This window comes from Miniopterus natalensis, chromosome 2 (genome assembly GCF_054644295.1).
Source record: "Miniopterus natalensis isolate mMinNat1 chromosome 2, mMinNat1.hap1, whole genome shotgun sequence".
NCBI classification, from domain to species: domain Eukaryota; kingdom Metazoa; phylum Chordata; class Mammalia; order Chiroptera; family Miniopteridae; genus Miniopterus; species Miniopterus natalensis.
Window position 1 is genome coordinate 92,383,610 of NC_142082.1, and position 13,419 is coordinate 92,397,028.

At 51.0% G+C, this 13,419-nt stretch overlaps 2 protein-coding genes across 12 annotated transcripts in view; one reads left to right on the forward strand and one right to left on the reverse strand.

The window, feature by feature from the left end:
- Window positions 1-7,392, forward strand: part of IL17RA (interleukin 17 receptor A) — a 30,706-nt gene extending 23,314 nt beyond the window's left edge. For all 11 annotated transcript variants that reach the window (XM_016213818.2, XM_087814391.1, XM_016213819.2 and 8 more), the window contains one exon: window positions 272-7,392. In XM_016213818.2, the coding sequence (XP_016069304.1) occupies window positions 272-1,752 (1,481 nt within the window). In that variant the 3' untranslated portion in view covers window positions 1,753-7,392. The remainder of the gene's footprint in view (window positions 1-271) is intronic.
- A 553-nt stretch (window positions 7,393-7,945) lies between these two features.
- TMEM121B (transmembrane protein 121B) lies at window positions 7,946-13,091 on the reverse strand. The gene is made up of 2 exons (XM_087814392.1): window positions 12,999-13,091; window positions 7,946-12,676 (listed from the first exon to the last, which is right to left on the reverse strand). Exon 2 carries the CDS (start codon window positions 12,427-12,429, stop codon window positions 10,693-10,695), a length of 1,737 nt encoding a protein of 578 aa, XP_087670518.1. The 5' UTR covers window positions 12,430-12,676; window positions 12,999-13,091; the 3' UTR covers window positions 7,946-10,692.
- Window positions 13,092-13,419: the final 328 nt, after the last annotated feature.

The following is a 13,419-nucleotide window of genomic DNA, read 5'->3' on the forward strand; positions in this document are numbered from 1 at the left end:
TTCTTTTTAATGAAGTATATAGGCTAAAGGCCAGATAGAAATGTGAGAGAAAGATTCTTTTTCCCAGAAGGCACCAGACTAATTTTTTTTTTTTATTTAGCCAAAACGGGTAAAACAGTAACATTTGGCTTATTCTAAGGCCCCAGTTGCGTTTCTTAGGCTAGGGAGCCAAGCTCTGCCTGGTCTGGATCCCTCTCCTTGGCCTGTGGTGTGAGGGTCAGCACAAACACACACCTGAACCTGTGGGCTTGGCTTGCCTTGTTTCCCCCAGATGTCCTGCCCACCACTGGCGTGATGCCCCCACCACTGAAGCCCAGGAAGGTCTGGATTGTCTACTCCGCCGACCACCCCCTCTATGTGGATGTGGTCCTAAAGTTTGCCCAGTTCCTGCTCACTGTCTGTGGCACTGAAGTGGCCCTCGACCTGCTAGAGGAGCAGGTCATTTCAGAGATGGGGGTCATGACCTGGGTGGGCCGCCAGAAGCAGGAGATGATAGAGAGCAATTCCAAGATCATTATCCTGTGCTCCCGAGGTACCCGGGCCAAGTGGCAGGCCATTCTTGGCTGGGAGGAGCCTGCCATCCAGCTTCGATGTGACCACCAGAAGCTTGCTGGGGACCTTTTCACAGCAGCCATGAACATGATCCTCCCAGATTTCAGGAAGCCAGCCTGCTTTGGCACCTACATTGTCTGCTACTTCAGTGACATCAGCAGTGAGAATGATATCCCCGACCTCTTCAACATCACTTCCAGGTACCCACTCATGGACAGATTGGAGGAGGTTTACTTCCGGATTCAGGACCTGGAGATGTTTGAACCTGGCCGGATGCACCGCGTTGGGGAGCTCACAGGGAAGAACTACTTGCAGAGTCCCAGTGGCTGGCAGCTCAAGGAAGCTGTGGAGAGGTTCCGGGCGTGGCAGGCTCAGTTTCCTGATTGGTTTGAGCGTGAGAACCTCTACTCAGCAGATGACCAGGACCTACCATCCCTGGGTGAAGAGGTGTCTGAAGAGCCACTGCTGTCACCCAGAAGAGGGATTGTCAAGCAGAAGCCCCTGGTGCAGGTGCCTGCCACTGAGGGCCACCTGGTGGTGGAGCTGTTCACCGCTGAGGAAGGCAGAGGAGTGGCCAGGCTGCAATCTCAGCTTCAGTTCCAGAGGCAGGTGGTGGCCCAAACCCTTCAAACCGTGGTGCTCCCCCTGGAGGCAGTCCCTCCTGCTCAGGCCATGGAACCTGTCCCTCCTGTTGTTAGGAGCGCAGCTAGTCTGTTAGCCGTTGTGGAAGGAGATGAGGCCTGCCCACTGCTGGAGGGCTGTGACCCTCAGCAGAACTCAGAGGACCTACCTCTCTGCAGCACCCCAATGGCATCGCCAGACCACCTCCTAGAGGAAGAAAGGGAACAGCTCGAAGGCTTGATGCTCTCGCTCTTCCAACAAAGTCTGAGCTGCCAGACTCCAGAGGGGTGGGAGAGACCAGCAGTAGCCCTCAAATACTCATACACACCCTATGGGGAGGGGCAGCGGGAGTCAGTGCAGTCTGACCAGGGCTACATCTCCAGGAGCTCCCCACAACCGCCTGATGGACTGGTGGAAATGGAGGAAGACGAAGCAAAGCAGGACCTAGGAAAGTTGGCCAAGCAACTCCCCCCTGAGGCTCTGGAAAGCCTGAGAAGCCTCCAGCAACAGCTTTTCTTCCAAGAGCTTCAGAAGAACTCTGGCTGGGACAGTATGGAGCCAGAGAGGCCAGTCACATAGGGCCTCACAGAACCAGAGCATTGAGAGAAGGGAATGTACACATATCTGTATATGTATATATATTCATGTGTGAAATGATACCTTTAAAATTTAGACATCTTGATTTTGATGCCTAGACATCCCTCTTAATTTTTCTTTTTAGAACCACCTAATTATCTTTCGTCCCCACAAAAATCTATAGCCCATTCCCAGGAGCTATTGGCAGTGCCCTTGAGTCTCCATTATTCATTTATTCAGCATTCATTTTGTACCTACTATGTGCCAGGCATCTGAGATACAAGGATAAATTGCACCTATCATTGGCCCTGATCACTAAGAAAATTAACATGTAGTGAGAGATTAGCAAATAGAGGATGGTCATGCAGGACGTAAAGGCTGAACAGAGGCCTGCCCAGGGCTATGAAAACACACAGAAGGAGCACCTGGCCCAGGGAGAAATCCTGGAGTGGGTGATGTTTGAGCTGAAGGAGAGGCTAGTTTCCTGGGCCAAGAGATTGTGGTTGGAGAAGGCACCAGTCCCTGGAATAGTAAGGGCTGGGAGGTGAGTGGGAGCCAGGCCCATCAGCAAACTGCAGATTGAGCCTGGAGAGCAAAGAAGGAGACATGAGAGAGGTGGTGGAGAGTTATCCAGAGCCCAGGCTGGGAGTTGGGACATCAGCCTAAAGGTCTGGGACTCCTTGGATATGATTAGCTGTTGCCCTGCAGAAGAGGAGGCTGAGGGCCAAACATACTGGAAGCCACCTCAGATCATTTTGGAAGAGACAGGATAGACAACTGTGATATGAAACTGAATAGCATTTATCAGGGAGGAAAGTCTGAAGCCCTGAGCTCCCAGAGCTATAACAAAGGCTGCTTCAGGGGCTGCTGGCTGGGAGCCCTCAGCTCCACACTGGGGTCCAACAGCAAAGTGAATTGAGTATGAGATATGGAGTGTCCATAGCAGGGTGGGAGTGGGAGGGCAGTGAGGTTCTGGGCAGGCCCGTTGTGGGGAGAGGAAAGTGTGCCACTCTGTTCTTAAAGGTCTGAGGTTCTAAGACAATATTTGAGGAGAAATGCTAAGGCTCAGAGTTTGAAGTTTTTCCCAGAATAGCACACTGGAAAGCTGTCTGCCCGTCATAGTGGCCTGAACAAACTAAGAGAGAAAAGGCACTGAGCCCTCCCAGCTTCCTGAGTTCCATCTCTTCAGTAATCCTGGAGGTGGACATCATTGTGTCCAGATGCCCACCAAGCTCTGTGAATAAGCACTTACTGAATGTCCTGAATCAGAGTGTGGAATACCGTGGTGGATTCTTCCCTTGCTGGAGTCAGGGCTCTACGTGGCAGCAGAATGGCCCAACCAGTGTAGTCCTGGTGTCCAGAAACACTTCCATTTGGATTGTGTTCCCCACAAACCTTGGATATGATTAGCTGTTGCCCTGCAGAAGAGGAGGCCTAGCTTTGTTGGCCTTTGAGGCCAGGTGTCTTCAATTGGCATTGTCCACTATGACCCCTTTATGTCCAGGACTGCTGCTTTTTTTTTTTTTTCCTAACAGCTTAATTATTGAGCTATAATTCACATGCCATACAATTCACAATTGACCCTGTGCAGTTCAGTGGTTTTTAGGAGTTCAGCAATCAACATAATCAATTTTACAACATTTTCTTACCCTCAAAAGAAACGCAGCAGCCCTTAATCATCACCCCTAAACCCTCTAACCATCCTGTCCCTAGGCAACCACTAATCTTTCTGTCTGGATTTGCCTGTTGTCAGTGTCATATATAATGGAATCATAAAGTTCCCCAGGCTTCTTGAATCTCTTTAATGCCATTCCTTTGTTGTTTCCACATTCCTTCTGCCTTCCCTAGGGCCCCCAAATCTCATACTAGTCACCATAGTGCTAGAAATTCTGAGTGTGGTGTTTGCTGTCAGCCAAATACCAAGAACTTCAAGAGCCCCTCCAAGAACAGATATCCTCCAAGCTATGACTCTGTGGCCCTGCTCCTAAATAGACTGCAGCAGAGGTGGGTCAGGGTGGGCAGAAGGACCCAAAGCCAACATGTGACCAAAACATGCAAGGGAGCAGCTGCCTGTGACTGCTGTCCAGTGCAAGCCTCTGAACTCCAGGTGGATTTCCATAAGTTTTTCCTGCCTGCCTTCTTGATCCTACTTAGGGGGTAGGGAAAGGCATGATTAGATGGCAGGCAATCTGGACATAGCTTGATTTAGTGCTGCTTACACTGATTTTAAACCAGTTTCTCTTTCTGCCTGGGAAGGCCATCAGCTGTGATTCAGTTTCGAGGGAGTTTGTTCACTTAAACATTCAGTCGTTTGAGCTGGAATCTCCGAATGCCAGGCTATGATGGATTTCATTTATTTCCTGCTGTTCTTTTGAGTATTAAATAAGGCATAAGGGAGAAGAGAAGAAGCTGTACTATGGGCAATTTTCGTTCTGTGGCCTTTAGGCTCTACAGTTGGTATTCTCCTTCCCAAATTAAGTCAGGGGAGAGCCAGCTCTGTTCTGCTCCAGCACCTCCTGAGAAGACCTGCCAGTGAAGGGCCACAAGGCACAGTCTGCTCCAGGCTCTACAAGACAGTGGGGGCCCAAGTATGCTTGGACTCAGAGTAAAATGCAGAGCTGGCATTCCAGCCCTGGCCCTGGGCCTCAAGTCAGGTGTGTTGGAGAGTTTCCCTAAAAGAAGGCTGAAGACAGTTAACACGAAGTTGGGCCTCTGGCTCTGCTGCTTGCCAGCTGAGTGACTTAAATCAAGATGTCTTCCTTAAGCCTGTCAACCAATGATCATTGGTGCCAATTCAATAGCAACAGGAATCCTCAATTTGGGGTGTGGTGAAGAAGAAACTTGATTCAGTGCAAAACAGCTCAATTATGGTACAGCACAGCTGTGAAAACAGCACAGTTGTGAGGCAGCCCTGGGACCAGGTGGCCCCCAGGGCTGACTGGGGCCAGACCCCTCTCAGGCCAGACAGCTCTGCTCTGTGCAGGTCTGCTTTGTGCTCTGCTGCTCTGCTCTTGTCTCTAAAATGGGCACAGTGGGCCCAGCTGGCGTGGCTCAGCGGTTGAGCATTGATCTATGATCCAGGAGATCGAGGTTCAATTCCGTCAAGGCTCATGCCTGGGTTTCGGGCTTGATCCCCAGCAGGGGGCATGCAGGAGGGATGCCCATCAATGACTGTCTCTCATTGGTGCTGTTATCTCTCCCTCTCCCTCTCACTGAAATCAATAAAAATATTTTTTAAAAAATAAAATGGGCACAGTGGGAATTCCTACCTCACAGAGGTTTTGTGAGAAGTGACGAAATATACATGTGAAGCACTTTTAGGTGGTGTCCTACACCCAGGAAACACTCGACACACAGTAGCCATACCTCAGTCAAGGTTTCCACGCCTCCCGCACTGCTGCCTTCGTAAGGAGTCCAGAGACTTCCTTAGGTTTCTTTGCTTCTTAGCAAGAAGCACTCTGACATGATTCTGGGTCAGCAGTTTATGAAACCAGGATACTGTTTACCTTTCCTCTTGCTACTGCTTTCTTCATCAAATGTTTGCCTCTTCAGATTATAAAAGTAATGTATGTTCCAATACTTGGCATATATTAAGAGCTCAATAAATGTGTTTTCTGAGTGAATATGCTCATTTTGGGAAAACAGAAACAATATAGATTATATGTTATAGAAGAATATAAAATAAAGCAACTGCCCCAGACAATAGGTATAGGCTATGAAGTTGTGGTGCCCTACTGCTTTCTACCAGATGGGACCCTTGTTAGATGCCTGCTTCCCACTCAGTGCTCCCAACATCACTCCTAAATGGCTTCTAGGTCCATCTCCTATCTTTTGTCCTCTCCCCAGCTCTCCATGCCCTACTTCCTCTCCCAGATCTTGGTACTGGGGCCACACTCTCATCCTGTCCATCCTGTTAAGGGAGGCAGGGCACCCTGTTGAGCCAGCTTGCCTGTTAGGAACATGAAGTTCCCTCTCATGATTTGAAGGATGCCAAGAAATCTTGTCCAATATGCCTTCTCTCCATCCAGGTACCTAGATTCCTTTACTAGGAGTAATGGGCCCTTAGATTATTAACACTTCAGTATAAATTAGTTTACCAGGTCCTTTCTGAATAGAAATAGTGCCCTGAGAGGACAAGAGAAAGGAGAAAGGGAGGCAAAATTGGCTGGCCCCCACTTTTGCCTGTACACTGATACGGTGTCTTGCTAGGTATCTTTTTTTTTTTTTTTTTTTTTTTTTTTTTGAGAACCATCAATGCGTTGTGTCCCATGGGCACCCCAACCAGGGACCAAACCCCCAAACTAGGTATGTGCCCTGACGGGAATTGAACCCACAATCTTTTAATGCATGGGATGGTGCTCCAACCGAGTCACCCGGCTAGTGCTCTCCAGTTGTCTTTTGCTCAAAGCCTCTTCCATGGCACTCAAACAGAATATGAAAATCATCCCCTGCTTTTTAGCCAGAACTGCACAGCTTCAATGAAGGATAAGTTCGGCCTGTTAACAGCTAAAGTCAAGGCTGCCTGGGGTTCAGATTTTGGAAGTAGACACACCTGGGTTCAGATCTGTATTCCCTGACTAGGGTGTGGCATTCAGCAAGCTTCTCTGTCTTTCTGGACCTCAGGAAAATGAAAACAAAGCTAACTTGATGTGGCTGTGAGAATAAAATAAGCCAATGTGCATCAAGGGCCTGACACGATCAAGCGCAACATATATTTCCACGCTCCTTTTTAGAGCCAGAACAGCAATATCAGGTTCAACCCTCAGGCAAGGCCCAAATGTGGTCCTAGCACTGTCTATTCATAACTAGACCACACCTGTAATTCTTCACTTTTCACAAAGTACCTTCATATATGCTCCAGCCCTAGCCAGTTTGGCTCAGTGGTTAGAGCGTTGACCCACAGACTGAAGGGTACCGGGTTCGGTTTCAGTCAAGGGCTTGCACCTCAGTTGCAGGCTCTATCACCAGCCTGGTCGGGGTGTGTGCGGGAGACAACCAATCGATGTCTCTCACAGTGATGTCTCTCTCCCCCACTCTCTCTGAAAAGCAATAGAAAAACTATCCTCGGCTGAGGATGAAATATATATATACATATACATACGTGCTCCAGCTGACCTAAATTGATGAGAACTGGCATGCTTAACTATGAGAAATGTATGAATATTTATAACATGCTTATTCAAACTAATCATTTTTACATCTAGATTTAGGAAGAAATGAAGGTATGGCCTTAGGTTGTTCAGTAATTATTTCCTGTGTAAATTTTATCCCCTCATGGTTATAAATGTCTTGAGGAAAAGGACCATTTTTGCACATGTCACCTCATTTAATTCTTACCACAGTCTTGTGAGGTAGGTAATACTGCTCCTCTTTTATAAGTGATGAAAACGTTCCAGGACAGGTGAGGACCCAAAGCCACAGCAAGTTCGAGGCAAAGAAAGCTTATGACCAGGCTCTGACCATGCTGTAACTTTGCAATGGCCAGAAGCATCGTAGGGCAACAACACAGAATAGTTTGAAAAGTGCTGGCTGTCTCTGTACTAAAGAAAAACTATAATTGTACTTTCATTCAGACTCAGTGTTCTGTCTTGGACTTCACAGTCCCCTTTGTGTTAAAAAATAATAAAACTCCCCCCAAAGTGACTTTGTTCTCATTCATACATAAGGGTTCATGCTTCTGAAGGGGAAAGAGTAATAGAGGAGGGCAGGGTATTTAAAAATTAGTTCTCAACTTATATGCATATATGCATAACCTATGGACACAGACAATGGTATGGGGAAGGACTGGGGGTGGGGTGGATGCAGGGTGGAGGGGATCAATGGGAGAAAATGGGGGACATCTGTAATACTTTCAATAATAAAGATACATTTTTTAAAAAAATTCTCAGTCTTTCCCCCTTTGGTAAATTATTTTTAGAAAGAAATGAGAGAGAAGGTTCTGGGTGGCTGGGGAAATCACTTTCAGGCTACATCTAAGTTAATTCTGCCTACAGAAAACCTGGCTAGACACCCACCAGGTCAAGGCCAAAGCCACAGTCTCCCTGAGTAGCATGCCACTGTCTAGAAGGAAATAGCCAAGGTATACTCATAATGTTAACACAAATATATAAAATGGTGACAGATGTCACAGTGACATTTAAGAATTTAGTAAGGAAACCAGGACAGGAAAGATCTTAAAACAGACCACACAGGAAGCTTGTCACAAGTCAAGTTTTTTATTTTCAGAACAGAGGCTGGTTTTATTTTTAAAAAGAGAAAGGGGAAAAAACATAAATGCTAGTGAGGTGCCACTTTCCCTCTTCCAGGCTTTAACTCTTTCACAAAAATACATGAAATCAGAGTCAGGGCATGTTATATCAGAACAGCCTTTAGAGGGGGTCTAGTCCAACCCCTTTTTAAAACATAAATAAGGAGTCAGTGGCTCAGAGCGAGGACATGCTTACTTGCTCAAATGTTAGAAGCAGGCAGTCTGGATTCTGAACCTGGGTTCCTGGCTCTGAACTCTGCTTCTGACATCAGCCTTAGGAAACAGTGCACTCCTCTTTATCTGAACCATGGGGAACATCTCCACTTTGACCCCCACATTACAGATGCCCCTAGAAGGCAAGGAAAATGAAGCTTTAGGGGTCATCTCTTCTTGAGAATGGAGCAAGGAAAGTAAGTAAAAGGACTCAGGGAAACACACCAGAAAGAAGGAAGGGACTCACCCCTGAACACAAGGTTGGCTGCCGGGGGGGGGGGGGGGGGGGGGGGGGTGCGGCAGACAAAATTACCAGAATTGGCCTGTTTGCCATCAGTTTCTCGATGTACCTAGCAAAGTGGCAGCTCATGGGAACCTATCACAGCCTCCCACCAGAAAACCCAAAAGCACTGAGAGATTTTACAGTCAGTCACTCAGTGGGGAGAACGCCAAACAGTAAAAAGGGGGTGGGGCAGGGGGCCAGCCAGGAGCTGGCACATAGCTCAGATGCAGTTTTTTCAGTCACTGAGATTAGGTAGCAGAGAAACAGCAAAGCTGAAGGAAGGATGTGGAAAGAGGGAGCAGCTATTGGGTCTGGGCCACAGAACTCTGAGCACATGGAATTCAAAGGGAAAAAAAGAGGAGTCAGTATGGGAAGGAGAAAAGGTAGGGAAAAAAGCAATTAGCTGCAAAATCCAACCAGCTTATGTTGGACCTGGTAGGGTGAGGAACTGGAAGCATGACAGTGCATTGAGTGTAAATATCTTTCCTCCCTTGTTCCCCACTGTGAGAGTATCTGGTTAAGCCATAAGCTCCTGTGTCTCTGACTACATGGGTGCCTTTTGCCAACAAGCCCCCAAGAAGTTGGGAAAGAGAGGCCCCAAGCGAAAAACTGAAGCCTAGAAAGCAAAAGTGAGTGACAGTCAAAACTACAATCCATGACTTTTCTGGTCCTTTGTCCAGGGTTTATTACATCACACAAAACTTCCCAAGCATAAGAAGGAGAAAGGGGAAACAAAAATTCTTACCATTTCATTCCCCCTCCCATTACACTGTGGGGTGAAGAAGAATGTTTCCTGGTTCTTGTTCCCAATTGCATTCTTACCTCCCCTAAAAATACTTGTCCTATCTCCAAGATTCCAAGAGTGATGCCCACATCAAGACTATTAGTGGGAGACACCTGGATGTCCTTTCTCATCAACCTCAACAAGAGAAATACCAGAGAGGAAGGCTGGGCAGCAATAGTTTTGACCACCCTGTTCCATGAAGCCTGCCTTTTCCCTGGAGATTCTCTTAACCAAAGCAAAGGGCAAAGGTCACCACCACCACTTCTGGTCTACACAAAACTTCCTAGAGTGAGGACAAGTGGGCCCATGGGAGACCCTACTTCACATCTATCTAGGAACCCCACCAAAGTTGTTCTGAATCAAGATCTGACCCAGCCAGCAACAAACCTCAGGAAGAGATATGGGTGCATAGGGAGGGAGAGAGAAGGGAAAGCCAATAGCTGATACTCTACAGACCCTGTGATAACCTTAACACCAAACCCCACCTGGATCCAGTGACCATGCTGAATGCAAATTCCAGGTATTTTGTCTATTTTTTGCAAGCAGCATTAGTGTAGGATGCAATAAAAATCAAAAGCATGGAGGTAAAAACACTCATTCACCCAAGAAAGGGTACAGTTTGGTCCTTAGAGGATGAACCCTCTCAACCTCTCCTCCCCATAAACTGAGAAGAGAGGAATAGGAGTAAGGAAGATCCTGGGTGAGCTTCTTTCTTGAAATAAAAAAACTGGCCAGCTCCCAGGAGCCCAGGTCTCTCTGGGAATTCATGGCCACAAATTTAGGTAGGAACAAGGAGGGTGGTGGTATGTATAGTGGGGAGGACAGGGCCTCCCCACATCTCCTACTGATTGCAAGGTGCCACAGGGTGGACACAAGAAAACAACATTACATATACATAGAGACATAGACTTTGCATCTACCATTTGGAAGAAATCCAAAAGACACATTGGGGGACAGTAGATTCTGAGTCAATTTCAAGGCATGGGACAATGGTCACTGACCACAGCCTAAAAGAACCTGGCACTTCTAAGCAAGACGGAAGGCCCAAGGCCCAGCACCCTGTGCCTGGGTAGCTCCTTTCCTCCATTCCTCCCTCATCCATACAATGGATAGGAATTATGGTGGAGATGGCAAAAGCAAGAAGCAGAAGTATCCAGACCCTTGGAGGCTAGGATTAGGGTCAGTCATGGAGGAGGGAGAATAGAGTGAGTGGATTTTCCTCCCTCACCATTATCTTCTGGTCTTCCTCCAAGCAGTCTTGACCCAAGAAGTGCAAAGGACACACTAGCCTGTAGCCCTATTAACAGTTACCTCTTCTAAACAAAACTCAATATAATCTGGGTGAAAGAAGATCAGAGAACAAGGGAAATGAGGTCTCTTAACCGAAAAAGCAAGCCCCCTCTCCCAGAATTCCCCTCAATTCTGGGAGGCCACAGCTAGGGTGTTGACATAGCCATGGGCCCCCCCCTCATTCTCGGAGACACAGTGACTCAGCTGGGAGCCTCCCTGAGGCGGTGGTGGGGGTGGCAGTGGAGGCGGGGCAGGCGGCGGAGCGCTATAGCCCACTCTGGCTCGACTAGAAGCCTGGCTCCCAGGGTCCCAACAGCCTTCCAGGGCCTCCAGACCACGGCATCCGAGGAAGAAGAGGTTCTTGAGCATGAAAATGGAGAGGGGCTGCTGGTAGCTCACCACGAGGAGGCAGCGCAGCGCCAGTAAGGGCACGTCCACCAGGCAGCCGCCCAGCAGACGCAAAAGGCGGCTGCCGCTGCCGGGCCCCGAAGGCCGGCGCCAGGACAGAGCTGCAGCTGCAGCCGCCGCGGCGTTGAGCTCGTACAGCCACAGCACGGGCGAGGAGAGGGTGAGGAAGTAGACCGCGAGGAGCAGGTAGCGCAGGTGTGCGGGCAGCGGCACGCGGCCCTCCAGCATCAGCTCCACCAGGGCGAAGCTGTCGAGCAGGTCTAGACACGTGCCCAGGAAGCAGCCGGCGGCACGGTGCTGCTGGGGCTGCAGGACCAGGGGGCCCGTTGAGCCCGGGGGAGTGCCCGCCTCGCTGATGGCCCGCACCAAGCTGTAGAGCAGAGGCACCGACAGCGCCATAGTAAGGCGGAAGCCTGTGGTGCCGAAGGGCGCGCGCAGCTCGACGAGGTCCAGGATGGACGTGCCCAGGATGAGCACCACCTTGGGCGTGAAGGCGATGGAATAGATGAGCCAGGCCAGGTAGGCGAAGGCGAACTCGCCCACCGCCGCGGCCGCCCCTGGACCTCCGGCGCCCCCGCGGCCGCCGCGCGCCTTGGCCGCGGCCGCAGCCCCAGCGGAGGCGGCGGACAGGTGCAGGGATGGTGCAGCGTGGTGGTGGTGCTGGTGGTGGCTCGCAGTACCGCCCTGACGGCCCCGGCTGTTCTTGGCAAAGAAGATGGCCCAGCCAACCACCACCACCAAGTCGGTGGCAATCCAGGAGCACCAGTACAGGTCGGTGACAGCGATGAGGTACAGGTCTAGCAGCCCTCCCTGCGCCAGCAGCAGCACCACGGACAGCGCCTGGTAGCCCCAACGGCCCCCGGCACTGGGGGCGCAGCCGCAGCTGTGGCGCCTACCTCTGCGGTCTGGCAGGGCCCGACGGCTACACCAGCAGCAGCACGAACAGCAGGAGGCGCTGCCGCCGGTCCCTGCGCCACCCGCAACCCCAGCCGAGCGGGCCCCGGGCCCCCCAATACCCCCGGCGGCACCCCCACTGAAGTCCGCCGCGGTCATGCTGCAGGAGTAGGTGGGCGTGGAGGAGGGGGTGGCAGCCGAGGAGGAGAAAGCCACGCGCGCAGCTGGGTCCGTGTCTGGGGCGCCTCCCTGAGCCAGGGGCCCCGGGACGCCGGCAGCGGCGGGGACCAGCGGCTTGCTGATACTGACGCTCTCGCCGTCGTCGTCCTCCCGCTCCGGACTGGTGCTGCCCGGGGAGCCCCCGCCCCCGCCGCATCTGCCACCGCCTTCCCCCCGGCTGGTACTAGCGCTGGTGCTGGTGCTGCTGTCGCCCGAGCCTCTCCTGCCGCTGGGGGAACCCCCCCGCAGGAAGAGGGGCTGGGCCCAGGCGGCGACTGGGAGTGGCGGGAAGGAGCCGGATGAGGACGGGACCGAGCGCGGGTGGCGCAGAGCGGGGTGCATTGTCCTCCAGGGACTCGCCAGCTGTTCCCGCCCGCCAACCCCAGGCCGGCGAGGCAGGCCGAGGGCCGACAGGCCAGCCGCCGCCTCCTCCCAGCTGCTGGAGTCGTACCTGTTCGGCAGCAGCGAGATCTGGCCTGGAGCGGGCTGGCGGGGAGCTTGGGCGGCTGCAGGCTGAAGCCGCTGCGGCGACGGCGTCGACGGTGGGTGCGGAGCGGGGGAAGCCCAGGCACAGAGGAAAGGGAGCTGACTGCGGGGAAACCAGGACTGGATTCAAGAGGGGGGAGTAGGAGGAGAGGCTAGAGAAGGAGAGAGCATGGCTCTGTGCATCAGCTGGAAGAAAACGGGGAGGCAGAGTTGTTGGAGTGGGAAGCACTGTGGGCCAGGAGGATAAGAGGGGAGGAGGAGGTAGCTGTCACAAGAAGGAGAGACGGGGAGGTGGGGGGATCCGTGCTGGGAGAACCTGAAGGGAGCATAGGATTCCTAGGGAAGTCTCTTCCAGGCCCCACCAGCAGAACCCCTGAGCATTAGGGTTAGTGACCACACGGTCTTGGTTTCAGTATAGACCATACCTCCCAGCACTAGGTTGAGGTGACAGGTTCAGGCCTCTGTTCCCAGTCAGCAGCTTCTTTTGCAGGCATTTGGGCAGCTTTGGCCTCTGTCTAGTGCCCTTTCCACCAGGCTATCTTGCCTCTCTTTAAGGCACTTAAAAACGGATAGAGGAGTCAGGCCTTTCTGACTAAAAGGACCAGGAACAGCAGCCGCAGACATGTATTTCTACATATTCAGTGAACCACCCTTGGAGAGGTCCCAATTTCCAAAGAATGGAGTAGTTCTCTGAATATAACTGCTTGGGAAGAGAGGGCAGGTAAAATAATTATTGAATTGGAAACAATAGGAAGATGTTTTCCAGCAGAGAGGAAAACAAAGGGACATTTAGAGGTATGGGTACCTTGATTTTAAAAAAAGCTCAAAGTGGGCGATGGTAAATGC